General features: G+C 28.0%; 1 protein-coding gene across 6 annotated transcripts in view; it reads right to left on the reverse strand.

The window, feature by feature from the left end:
• Window positions 1-6159: 6159 nt before the first annotated feature.
• The window catches only part of LOC107452726 (regulator of G-protein signaling 7), a 97730-nt gene continuing 89096 nt past the window's right edge, over window positions 6160-14793 (reverse strand). For all 6 annotated transcript variants that reach the window (XM_071177685.1, XM_016069294.3, XM_071177684.1 and 3 more), the window contains 2 exons: window positions 13899-14117; window positions 6160-7940 (listed from right to left, as the gene is read on the reverse strand). In XM_071177685.1, coding sequence (XP_071033786.1) covers window positions 7769-7940; window positions 13899-14117 — 391 coding nt within the window. In that variant the 3' untranslated portion in view covers window positions 6160-7768. The remainder of the gene's footprint in view (window positions 7941-13898; window positions 14118-14793) is intronic.

Below are 14793 nucleotides of genomic sequence, written 5' to 3' on the forward strand. Positions count from 1 at the left end.
AGTTAATAATAAATTAATTTAATCAAATAATTAATTTAAGTTAAGTAAAAGACGTTGTCGTACATTTTAAAAAATTTCATGTGCGATACGTCTGTGCATTTAATTAACTTCATGTCAATTAACATTCTAAGTTATGTGTTGAAAATAAGCTCAACTTTAACACGCCATTTTGCTAATGAGCGATCGACTGGCGCTGACATCATAGGCCACATGTGTGGGTATTTGTGATCTTCTTTTTGAAGTGCAAGTACCTAATTTGCTAAATTAATTAATATTTTACAATGGAAATCAGCGCCAGTTAAAGTCAATATGTCGCTGTTCTTCCTTGAACCTGTTATCCGGTCTTTAAGAATGAATAATGACACATATTTAATTATTCAAGATGCGTAAAATTGCGCTTTGAATTTTTGATGACTCGTAAATTATTGTAAATAAAACTATTGCTTGCAAGTTTAAAAAATTAGAACAGAAATTATCACTTATTAACTTCTTTATGTACCACTTTAATTTTAGCAGTTATTAATTAAAGTGGTACATAAAGAAGACACATTTTATAAACATAGCACGTTACTCATCATCACTAACGTAGTTTGTATTTTCAAAAAAATAGCAAATAATATCATAAATTAAATAGTTTGTTATGAAATATGCATTAGAATGCTCACATCACCTCTGCGCATTCCAATGAAATTCGCCCTTATATGCCTCTTACTTCCTCAGTTGGTTGGTTGTTTCTAATGCTACTTGCCACACGGGCAAGCCTGCTTGGTGAAACCGAGCAAATTTAAGGCAGAGTGTGCGTTTCTTGTTTTTCAGTGGCGCCATCTATGGCCAAAAATACGACTTCTGTCACACCAAACGTCACACCTGTTTTATAGTGGGGACCCATTCATACATCTATTCATTCATCCACAGATCGTAATTTTGACCTGAATCAGAGAACGATCAATCTCCAATCCAGTACCCCCAGAGGTATTGATTTGTTATGGGAACATGCGAGGACTTTTGCGACTCGACAGATTTAACGTGCATCAGTCACTTTACTACACGGAGAGTCGTCGGCCGGCTGGGTTTGAACCCACGAACTCTCGGACATGGGCCCGATGCAGGCTATCCCGGCCACTTCCTCAATGTGAGCCCGAGCCGCCTAAAACGTAAATTTATGAGAATGTGTCATGGGATATGTAAAGTTAATTTAATTCACAAAGCTAAAACTAGAAGGAAAAAAACACAGTATTGGACGTCATTATTTATCTTTTAATACACATTATATATACAGCAAAATAAAAACTTCTTATAGCACAACTTTGGAGTGTGTTGGTACTGCAACTGTTAGTTAACTTATTCAAACCTTTTTAGGCTCTAAAAAAATGAGCAATAAATAATATGCAGAAAGACATACAATGAAGCCGATAAAGCTATTTATTTACATACACTGCACCATTGTTGAATGAGTTTGAGTTGTAAACACTTTTAGTTCATTCTTTTATGTCAGACAAAGAGTGAACTTTCTCACATTGAACTCATATTGAACTAATTGCATAGGTCCTAGTACACGTAAGAATTATTATAATTTAAAAACACGTTCAAAATTAAAAAAAAATGTGGTATACAGGGTGTTTAAAAAGTCCTAAGAAAAATTTATGAAAATGACTGAATTTATTTGAAAGACATAACAATAAAAATTATATTAATTGTTAACTTATTGTTAATAATAAGTAATAATAGGTAGTATTAATATTTAGTAACATTAGCTAATAATTATTAGTCATTAGTCATTCATTCTTAGTTTCTTAATATTATTAAATAAACGTTTATTAATTTTAATGATTTTAATAATTTCGAATATGTTTAAATTAATTCAATAATTAATAATGAATTATTTCATCGTTTATTAATATTAATTGTTTTAAACAGCAAAAATGAGTAAATTTTTTTCTTTAGATGCCTGCCACCAGTAAAAATTAAACAGGCTAACAAAACGCTCGATTTTCGATTCGTTTAAACTCTTGTTGAATTTTGTTTTCTCTGAGTTAAAATCAAATAATTTTATTTTTGCATTTATTTCTGTATTTATTTTTTAACAATTATTCAGTCTTTGGTTTAAAACCAATGAAATCTTCCTATCAACCTAGGTTTAAATGAGTTGTAGAGAGAAAACTCTCTAAAAAGAATACAAACAGGTCTGGTCCAATAAAACACAATTGAAATAACAAATTTAGAAAAACTTAAATCTTTATAACATCGCTACAATATCATAACTTAATTTCTAGATTTAAAAAAATCACTTAGGAAACAATATCATGATGGCCTAAAATAATAAAATTAAAAAAACAATTGAAAAATCAAAGAAATAAAATAACTAATAACAATTGATAAATAATTATTGAAGTCAGTTTTTAACACACCAAAATTAGGTAACATTTTTAAAAAAAATTACAATTATGGGAAAAAATTAGCACCTACAAATGTGTACCTACCACTAAAACTGTCACAAAAGACTTAGCTGAATAGTGTGACAATTATAATAAATGAAAGAAGTGTAAGACTCAATTCCTTTTTAAAATGATAGTGAGCTTAAAAATGTCAATATTTTTAGCTTTATTTCATACTGATTAGCATCTTTGTAAGTCAATAAATACATTTTATAGTGTGCGCTATTTCTGATTTAACATCTGCAATTTCTTGAGTAAAAAGTTTTAATAAAATTTAGTAAAAGGAAAAGGAGTTAAAGGAATTGAAAATACTAAAAAAGAGTTTTTAAACACCCAGCATAAGATTAATTTCATTAAATGTTTAAAAAAAATTATTTTTTCTTTCTTTTTTTGAAGACAACTCTGGTGAAGTTATGGAGGATAATTCTAGTACTAGAAATTTATTTTTACAAAAATATGAAGATAACATTTAAAGCTTCAATGAAATTGAATAAAAAATAACCGTTATTTCATTGTAATTTAGAATCTTAAATCTTACGTAATAAATTATAGACTTTTCAAATTACAAATATGCACAAAATTATATATTAATTTATGTGTTATTCTGCTTTTAACAGAAAATACAAAATCATATCTGATACAATGTCAAAAACATTTATATTTATGTAAAATAAATCTTTCAATATAATATATAATTCTGCACAAACATCCCACCCTACCCCCAAAAATATAGTTTGAAATGAAAAAATTAAAAAAAAAATAGAAAAATATTTCATTTGTTTAAATTATACGTTCCATTAGTAACTTATTTGCTCTAAAGACAATAAATATTACTTAAATTAAGTTAATAGCATGTGTGCTAAATAAAATTAATAAAAAGAGAAGTTTTAAACAAAATGTCAACGTTAAAATAAAAACTTTTTATAAAATTGGTTTGATGCATTTTTGTCTTTATTTAAAAAAAAATAATAATAAATAACTTTAATAAAAAAATCAACAAATATGCATTTTTAAAAAAAATATGTTAAATACTTTTAGCTAAAGAACTTCATAAAAATTATGTTTTTTAACAATATCAATAAAATAACAAAACAGTGTAAAACAATACCAAACACAGTTTTGCTTTTTATCTCAAAAAAGAAAACTCACTAAAAAATTTTCAATTTTTTTTAATGTTCTTATTCATATAATGTATTTATTCATATCATAAAACTCATAAACAAATTAATGATTAGTCTGTATAGATGAAAATTTAATTCTAGTTTCTAATATTCTATACCATTTGAAATGTTTTAGGATTGAAAAATACTTGGAAGACATTCGTTAGTAATTTCTTAATTAAAAAAATATATTAAAAGCAACTTCTAAGTTTTAATGAATAAAAATTTACAACTTCACCAGGTCATTCAATAACAATTATTTCAGTTGCAGCATACAAAAGCAGCATAAAAATATTCAAATTTAATTTTTTATTAAACAAATTTACTCAATTTCAAACTTTTATTTATTTTTTAAAATAAAATCTCTAAATGAACGCCTCCTGAGGAAACACCATTAGTAATAAACTTTAGTTTTTAATGTGCTGGGCGACATTAGATTTTAACATCACGATATACTGTCAGGAAATATCGATATTTCTCTCTATATTGCAAAATTTCTCCCTTAAAACTAATTTATATTATTTTTACATTGGTCAATTTTCCATTACCTAAATTAAATTTATAAACTTTGCAATAATATTGCGATCAATAAATACCTTTGGCAATAATGATCACAATATAATTGTGGTCCATTTTCTGTTTACATTCTATACTTCTCATAAACGTAGCATTAACAATATATTTTAGATAATGTTAATGCAATGTTTAAAAAATATCAATAATTCACGATGTAATCGACATTTTGCCCAGCTCTAGTTTTAATTAAGAACAACACACAGTGATAATGGCAGCTAAAGCAATAAAAAGACTTTTACACATAATATGTATAAGTATCACATTCAGATCATGTCAATAAACTCTGAAATCACTTTTTACATAACATGTCTATAAAGAACAATAATATATCTCATTCTACATTTATTTCACAAAGTCTACAACATTTATTTTTTTTTCTTTAATCACAAGCAGACTAGGACATACATGCCATTTATTTAAAAACTGTAGGCCTCTTCGTCTCACGCTAGAATTACTCGCTCGAGCAACTATTAAACTAAATTATTTATTAAAGGCAAACTAGAATTTTTCTTTCAATGATTTGTGAGGAAAAATAATTTGTGTTGGGCTTTGTAATTTTTTTCTGAAGATGTGAGCTTTTAACTTATTTCATAAAAATATAAGTTTAATGATTAGCTTTAAACTCAATTTAGAAAGAAGTATTTTGACATAAGCAAATATAGTTATTAACTATAACTTTAAATGAAAAACTTAACATTTTATTAAAGTAAAATGGAAAGACTATAAGTGTTTTTAAAATAACAGCAAGAAATAAAAATTGACTATTTAACAAAAATGATATTTTGGTAATTATAAAATAAAAAGCAAAAATACTTGTTGAAATTTTGATAAAATCAATATTATTCATTTCAAATACATACAATCAATTTCATATCCACATTAAAAATACTTTAAAAAAATATTTCCAATAAATTATACTTAATAATTATCTTAAAAAGCAAGATATAAAAATGTAACACAAGACAGGAATAATTAAAAATGGGAATAATCATGAGAAAAAAGCTTAACAAGATATGATTTATGGTTCACTAAACTTAAATTATCTACTAAAAGTGTCAAATAAATGTAACAGCAAAATCAACAAAATTCCAGCAGACAAAAAAACAAACACTTATCATTGTACTTTTTAAGAGAATGGCATAGAGCAAGATATTTTTTTAATGTTCTCAACATATATAAAACTAATTATTATATACAATATAAAATTAATACATGTAGGCCTAGTAGCAGAAGTAATGCAGTAGTGGATTACCAAGTTAAATTCATTTTCACGTTAATCTTTTAAACTAACTTAAATTTTTGAAATCAATTAAATTTAAAAAAGAATTATTTTTCCAATAACTAATTTTCAAAAATTCCAATTCCATTTTTTTTTAAAACTTATTAGGGTATAAATTTAAATTAAATTTAAATTAAATGTAAACTACATAAATTTTTTAATGAATAATTTTTACATTACTTTATAATTGCAAATTTTACTAAATACATAATATATAAAGCCTAATTTATATTCTTAAGCCTAATTAGTAGTCTCTCTCTTACCGTATTGGAGTTCCCGACAAGTTTGAATTTATGAAAACAGTGCAAAAGATTGACTCAGTAAATTCTGCTACCAGGCATATAGGTACATAGTTTAGCCTAATACATTCACTATATGAACAATAAATGTTAAAGAAATGCCTTAGGGGCCATTCAAAAAGTACGTACATCCCGAAGAGGGGATGGGATTTGCTAATTTGTACCATTTTGTACGATGGGGAGGGGGGAGGTATTATACAAAGTACGTACATTATAAGCATACACCAAATTTAAATTTGACTTTTTCCTACACACTCCTTAAATAAATATTTAATTTTATTTAAAACATAATTATTTTAATTTTTATGAAAAAGGGGGGTATACTAATGAAATGTACTTACTCTAAGGGGGGGAGGTAAGACCTTATGTACGGTAATGTACAAAGGGGGGAGGGGGTTAAAATTTCTCCATTTTTGTGTACACACTTTTTGAACGACCCCTTATTCATAACCTCTTCACCTCCATTCCGTATATATTGTGCATCACAAACAATACAAACAAACACAATTTAATAGAATAAATATCTCCACTGTTTCATTTCTTAACAAATAAATATCAGCACAAGTTATTCATAATTAGGTTTTAAACGTAAAACATTTTAACAAATGATTTCAAATTTTTATGAATCTAAATTAAGTGCTAAGTTTTTTTTTATTTATTTATTTTTTAATTGTAGTTCCCTACAACCGAAATAAAAGAAATAATTATGTACCTTATGTTATTTCAAACTGTTTTCATGTAACTGCTGTTAAAAATGTGAGAACAAAATATTGTGCAGTGTCCTACTGCCAGATATTGTATGTTAGTGCAGTATAGCTCACATGTTTGCGGAAGTGATTTTTCATTAAGCTATGACATTATCTCAGGTACATACATACAAATTATAAAAATAAAATTGGAGGTGAAAAGGTCAATATTTTTAATGCAATGAACAATGACTAGAAATGGACAAACTAAAATAATAACATGATAGCAGCATATCAACAAATGACTAAAAATAAAACAATGAATGTGACTAAAATAAATAAATAAATAAGGTTTCAAGTCTTTTTAAACTTTACTATAAAACATTAGAATAATGTGAGATTTTAAGATTTAAAATAATATACTGTTTAGAGGCACCTACAAAGTACTGTTGACCATGCCTAACCAGCCAACAAATAAAACTATCCTTAATCATAAATTAAATTATTCCCCTCCCCAATGTTCTAAGTTCCCTATTTAATAGAATTGATTCCTCGGATAAAGCAATAAATACTGTGCATAAAGTTAAATAATGTGAATAAAGCACAATTAAAGGTACAGAAATGGGCACACTATAGTTTCAGTTATAATGAACAAGAACCTATCTGAATGTCTAAATACAAACGACTAAAATAATCAGTGTTAAGACTCTAAAGAAGGTTCTTATATACAGAAGTAAAACTATTTCCATACCATTTTTTATGCTTCAATCAAATTGTTTTATTTTATTTATAAGTAGCACCCAATTCTCATGTGCAATTAATACTAATTTAGAGCAACAATAGAAAAAAAATTTGTGGATAAGGATGCATACACTAACTTGGGCATCTATTACATTTTTTTTTTCTTCTTAAAAAGTCCACTCTTTAAAATTAAAATAAATACTCGTTTTAATTACTCTTGAATATTAATTAGGTTCAGATAAAGTTTTTACCCACACTCAAATAACCCATATCATCAAAAAACTAATACTGGAACAACTAATATTTGTTAAAGCAGGGTCAACAGTATTTGACAAAACATATTGTTACAATAAATCTCCAGCAGAAAAAAAAAATTCTAAAAATATTTTTAAAAGGACTTTATAATAAAATAGTTCTAAAACTGAACAAATTTTGATCAAATATCGCGAAAAACATTCTCGCGAGCCCAGTAAATTCTTTGCTCACAATTTTTAGGCATAGTTCAATTATAACTATAGGCACTGAGTCTGTGGTTGCTCAGAAGGTTTACATAAAAAGAAGCTTGAAAAAGGGAGAAAAATAAAACATTGGTTCAGCCTTCTGTTTCCCATGGTGCAACAACACTTGTAGGGCGGCAGGGTACAGTAAGGGACACACTTACAGACGTTTCTGTGTCTCCCCCACCAGGAGAAAGTCGTGGCACCTGAAGAGTATTGGGATTGTCCTCCGGTACATTGTCACGAGAACTTGAGGGTGAAGACAACCTAATGGGCAAAATGAATGAAAACACTATTACTCCATAATAAAAGGTAATCTGCTTTTATTAACTCATAATAGTATTTAAAGGGAACATTGCTGATAAATTATCACATGAATTAAAAGTTTTAGTTCCTCATAAGTTAATTAACAGTCATACAGTAGTTTATTATTATTTTTAAACAATTAGTCTATAGTTATAGAGTGTAATCTAAAGTAATACTTATAAACCAAAAATTTAATGGGACAATGAACCTTAAAAATCATTTTTTTCATTTATAATACTAGAAAATGGTTATTATGATAAACTAACTTATTTAAAAGATTATAAGAAAAAAATTTTTGCTTCAGCCACATACAAGAAAACCTTAATTACGAAATTTCAAAAATAATGTGTGCGTGTATATATAAAAAATATGGTCTATACAGTTTATGTAGAAGGGCTATCAAATGTTTAAGCTCCCTTTATAGTTTATTTCACTTTATGAGTACTCATTCATATATCTGAAACTTTTTTCAGGTAAGTAATTATAAAATTAATCTATTCAAAGATAGTAAGTACCATACAAAAAAAAAAGAAATTTTTTTTTAGTTATAAAATTTCAGAAAAGTTTTAATTTTAAATTTTATAACTATAGAGAGAAAGAGAGAGAGTAATAAAATTTAAAAACCCAATGTTTTCTTAAATTTTATAACTCAGAAACTATTTGGCCATTTTTGTCCACATTTGTATTTGGGCATTCAATATTTGTATATTTTAAAATTCAAAAAATGTTGACTGTACATAAAAAAAAATTTTGTGTGTGTTATTATCTTTGAGTAAATGAATTTTATAATTATCTGTTAAAAAGTTTCAAGGACATCAATAAGTACTCAAAAAGTGAAATTAACACTAAAAGAAGAGAAACATTTGGGGTTGAAACAAACCTCCTACCTTACTACTAACCAGAATGCAGCCATGGTGCGTATTTTGATGATAAAAAAGAAAGGAAAACTGTTGTATAAAAAATCAGGCCTTACTTGTTTTAGCATGCACACAGCATTGTCAAATGCATAAAAGTTTTACTTTTCGATCATGAAACATTTATAACTTCTAAATTATTAGTCGGATCTACTTGGAATTAATTATAAGTACTAAAATTGCATTTATGTATGAAAACCAAGACATTCATTTTCCTTTTTTCACCATCAAAATATGCACTGTGGCTGCATTCTGGTTCATATAGAAAGGCAAGAGGGTAGCTTCAACCCAAACTGTTTCAGCTCTTTTTAATGTTAATTTCACTTTTTGAGTACTTATTGATATCCCTGAAAATTTTTTACACATAATTTATAAAATTAATTTTCTGAAAGATAATAACACATGCACAAAAAATTTTTACAATTCTAAAATATACAAATATTGGATATCAAAATACAAATTTGAACAAAAATGGCCGAACAGTTTCTGAGTTATAAAATTTTAAAAAAGTTGTGTTTTTAAGTTTTATAACTATCTCTTTCTCTCGCTCTCTTTCTAGAGTTATAAAACTTAAATATATAACTTTTCTGAAATTTTATAACTCAGAAACTATTCAACCGATTTTGGTGGTTTAAAATGTGTATAATTTATAACTCAAAAAAATTTTTATGTTAATAAGAAATATTCTTTTTTGTATGGTACTATCTTTGAAAAAATTTATTTTATATTTACTTACCTGAAAAAAGTTTCAGATATATAAATGAGTACTGAAAAAAATAAATTAACAATAAAGAGAGCTTAAATATTTGATTGCCCTCCTTCATATACTAATTTTTGTAGTTACTGCCACTGGAATTGCTCTCTAAGCAAGAAAGACATTGTGTTTTATGAATTTTATAACATGAAGTTCAATAAAATCAAAAGTAATATGATCTAGCTAATAGTTTTGGAGTAATAAAGATTTGATGCATAAAAATACTTAATTGCAGTTTTTTAAATTCTTATAACTTTTAAACTTTTAGTCCTATCGATTTGTTTTTAGTCTCATTCAATTTAGCATGGAAAAGTACACAGGGCCCAGTACTTACCAATTAATGATCCACATTTATTCTTTTTTCAATTATTTCATTCATTTTTCTTACAGAGCCAAATACACAATATTAACTTCATTAGAAAATAATAGAATTGGATCGTAAATAATATAGATGAAAATAATAGAATTGGAGAGAGAATTAAAAAGCAAGAATAAATGATACTCAGGAATTCTGTATCATATGAATTTCAAGGTAAGTTAATCTCTGAACTATATTTAAATTAAAAACTCAACAGAGAGCCAATATGAATTTACAGGAGAAGTTCTGTAGAATTTTTAATGACAAAACATGGATCAATCAAAGAGAAGCTTTTATTTAAACTCACATAATGCCAAATACTTCAATTCTATCATTGATTTAAACAGCATTTGATATAAAGTCTGATCAATTTTAACAAAATGCTAAAATTCTAAAAACAATTATCATTAAATAGCATTTTTTCTCTATGTACAATGAATGTCTTTAATAATTTATTTAAATACAAATTTATAAAATTTAGTCACATTGGTTTTAAATAACTAAATAATTCTTGATAGCCTGACAATATTTTAAATTAGACATGGTGTATCTGAACTCATAATGCATACGTTAGGGCGTATTAGAACAAACTAGTAATACAGTGTGTCACAACTAAATAAAGCTACCTTTATTTAGTTCTATAACTAAAGGCAAAGAAAACTAAAGAGAACCAAATATATATATAACAATATATTATGAACTATATTTAAATAAATTTTTATGAGGAATAACTCACTTCCTGACAGAACCTAGACAGAAGAAAAACATTGACTAAGTAAAAAAGTCTCTCATCAAAATAAGCCACTTCTTATAGCCAAAAGGAATTCAAATATGTGACGTTGCACACCGTTTACGAATCCCAGGACAATCACATCATTATTATTTTATTTTGTAATTCATAACCATTGTTGAACAGTCAATCCAATTTTGGTCTTACAACTATTAAAGTTCAACTTCGTAACATTGTAATTTTGAACCCAATCGAGAAGACAAAGGAACTGCTGGATCAAGTATTGAGAGAAATTTTGCCTTGGTGGCAGACTTTTCGATGGATCTAACCCACATTTGTGTTACATGGTGAGGAAAACCATGAAAACCTCTCACGGTTAGCCTCTAAGGGGACTGTAACCCATAATTCGTCTACCACTGAGGATGCTTTACATCAGCACTGTGGTCGATGTGAATTGGGGGCTGAATTCGTATTGACCAGCCATCCTTAGGATTCGAATCTGGTTCACCTCATTGGAAGATGAACGCTCTATATCCGGAGCCACCACCGCTCGCATCGATATTATGTCAAGGCTCAATGATGGTAGTCTTCAATTCTGCCACACTCTGAAGCTATTATTTTTTGTGTATACAATCTTAGTGGGGATAACACTTCACATTTTCTTGGGGACTGCAGTCATGAGAGAAGACAAATCATTCATGACAAGCACCTTATTATACAAAGGCACTCTAATGATTTGGCAACATGAATGAAGGCATTCTCTCGTAAGAAAACCGGACTTGAGTCAACAAGTCTCACTTTTAATGCCAGTAAATAAACTTCTAGAATTTTTTGGTAATCAATAGCCTTCATGCGGCCTGGGGAAAATGCTACTTTAAGTTTACCACCTTAACTGAAGTCTTTTCATAGTATTTATAAACCTCCATGTTACTGTCCATTTGGAGAAGAATTTCTCATTTGCGGTTTCATTCTATAGAAAAAATTAAAAAAATTAAAATAATAGAAAAAATTTAAATGACTCAGACAGTTTTGTGTGCTATTACAATGGCATGAAAAAAGAGGATTGTTTTCTCAATTATATAACAAGATGTTAGCTCAGTTTTTGTGTTGGAAGGCTTCAGACATGGCAAAAAAAATAACCTAGCCTTTCCTTCGGGCTGTATAAAGGATGCTGGGAATTGGAAAATTCTAGAAATCCCTTTATTGCTCTTTGCAGAGAAAACTGGTGGCTTAAGTCGGTTTTTTACTTTGCAAAATCTTCACAGAATTTTAGTTTTGAATAACAAGTTGCACGTTATCAATGGCTTGCCCTTTTACCTGATCTATATCCCCATGAAAATGTGAGTGTTATTCTCAGTAAGACTGAATATACCAAAAAGTAGCATTAATTTGTGGCAGAATAGAAGGCTACCATCCTTGAAGCCTTGGATAATATTGATGCTAATGTCCTCCTAGATTTGGTAAATGGTACAAATCATGTATTTCTACTCATTCAATAAACATGGCAAACATATTAGCTATAACCAGAAGTGATTTTATTTCGATAGGACATCTTTTTCCTTCCACTTTTACTTATTTTATGTTTTTTTTCCTGTCCAGGTGGTTCAGAAAGTAAAAAACTCTTATAAATATGTCTTTAGATATAAACTTTCTTAAAATATACATAAGTTATGCCTCTAGTTATGGTAAAAAATTAAGGTCGCTTTTAGTTGGGATACACTATAGAACCCATATTCAAACACAAAATATATTTTTAACTAATATTTGAACCGCAAGAGTGCTTCTCTTAACGAGCAGGTGGTTTTCTGCAATATTTTGCAAAAAACCACCAATGAAGGCGGATTGATCATTCACTTCAAAATGTTTCTTGCTATGACTTTTATTCTTATACTCCTTTTATACATTTTATCCTACATAAAACTGGTAATTTACTGTGGTAACTGCTGATAGGATCTTCCAGCTGAAACATGTTTGACTGAAAAGCACTCTTGGTACAACCATCTTTGTCATGCAATTTGTTTAATTTTCCTATGGTTTGGTCCTTTTCCAAGGCTGCACTGCTCTGGTTAAACTTAATTGCTTTTATCTCCCTTTTAAGACAAGAATTGTCTATTTCTGTTTCTCCATCACAGCCTTCACTCTCATTAACTAATTTCACACAATGATGACAGATATAAAAAATGCCACAAAAATAGGTAGCTAAGAACATATTTCATTAACACTGATAAACGTCCAGGACCAACTAAGAAAAAAAAAGAGGCTAGCCAAAATGCATCATAAAAATAAATTAAAAGCAATTTTAATAAAAACAGTGCAGTCGGGGGGAAATATCAAAACATAAAAAATTAAATTACATAACAAAGATGGTTGCAGCAATACAACGGTACAGTCTAACAGCTTTTTTTTAATATTGCCACCTGCATCACTGAACACGTTATGTGTCCACAACAAAATTAATGTTAGTAATATGAACATGGTTTTTATTCCATTCAATTATTCTCATTCTCTAATACTTTAAAAATTAATTCCTAACATAGGTTGTATGGTGCATTAGGCTTGTACAGTTGTGTGTTATCACCCCTTAACATTGTGCACCTTGTGTCCGAGGTCATTAAAATAAAAAATTTTAAACCTTAAGAATCTTTAGGTAAACAAGTTTAAAAGTTGTTGGGTTTTTTTCCAATAAGAGAATAAAAAATGTAATTAGTAAAAGCAAGGCATCCAAATGTTCAATCAGTCTCTTAAGTACACTAACTAGTGAGACTATATCTTAGAAATTATAGTAATCTCTTTTATTTTGAGGTTCAACAAAAAAGACTATGTTTATAAGGGAAATTATACATTTTTGGTTAATTTTGCAACTCTCATTTTCGCTTTCCCAAATTAATTAATATACCTTAAACAAGCCTCTCAAACCATAAAGAATAAAAAGATGACAAAGTACTAAAATGGTTTTATAAGTTTCATTGCTTGACAATATTTCTATCTTTCCTGGTTCAATTGAAGACCTTATTAGAACAATGAATATCAAATTTTAAAATTCCTGACAAGCATGATGGTAATAATAAATAAGTCAATGGTTACAATAAACTTTTGGTCTCAATCCAATAAACTTTATGATATAAATTACATAAAGTATTGAAAAAATATATTTTGAATTTACCTGCTGGAGGCTAGGTTTTCCCCAGGTATACCAAGGTCATGGAGGTCACTGGTTGAGTGAGAATGCCTACTAGACATGGATGGTTCTTCCATTTCTAAACTGTGACTCATATGTGTCAAGTCCACTGAACTACCAGACAAGTGGCTTGGATTATTTCTCCTCTTGGCACCAGTAGCACTCACCATTTTTTTACGAACACCAGCTCCAAAATTGAAGAACCTAATAATAAAATAAATATTTTTCAAAAAAGAAAACAAATTAAATTTAAAAAGAGTTTTTCATTAAATTATTATACAAAGTCATGACAACTGAGCATCAAAATATATTTTTCATTTTTTGGTTTTCAATTACATTAAACATTAGCATATACATTATTAGGTTTACTTGAATTTCCACTGAACTTTTCTGCCTTAAGGCATTAGATGAATAATTTAAAGATTAACATGAAATATCAAAAGGTTGGCTGCATTAACTTGACTTTTGGCAATGTCCTCCTTTGATTACATACCCATAATGAATCTCTTCTATACCCCGAAAGCGTTGATTGAATATTAGTTTTGAATTAGCTTATATTCAGGCAGGTTGTGGGGGATTTGTCTCATGTCCTGTCCTTCAATCATCATTCTAAATTCATTATTTTGCTTAAAATGTTACTTAAATCTTCATTTTTGTAGCACGAGCTTATTAGTATTTTACAAAATAAAAAGCTTTTTTCTGAATAACGACGTGTTTTATTTTCATCATATATATATATATATATATATATATGGTCTGCAGTTATGTGAAGTATTATCTTCCATTAAATTTAATTTCTGCCTAAATTATCACAAATCCAATCCATACAATCTGCTATATTTTTCATTATGTTGTAAATAAAATATAATTGTATCAAGGC

This window comes from Parasteatoda tepidariorum, chromosome 2 (assembly GCF_043381705.1).
Source record: "Parasteatoda tepidariorum isolate YZ-2023 chromosome 2, CAS_Ptep_4.0, whole genome shotgun sequence".
NCBI lineage: Eukaryota > Metazoa > Arthropoda > Arachnida > Araneae > Theridiidae > Parasteatoda > Parasteatoda tepidariorum.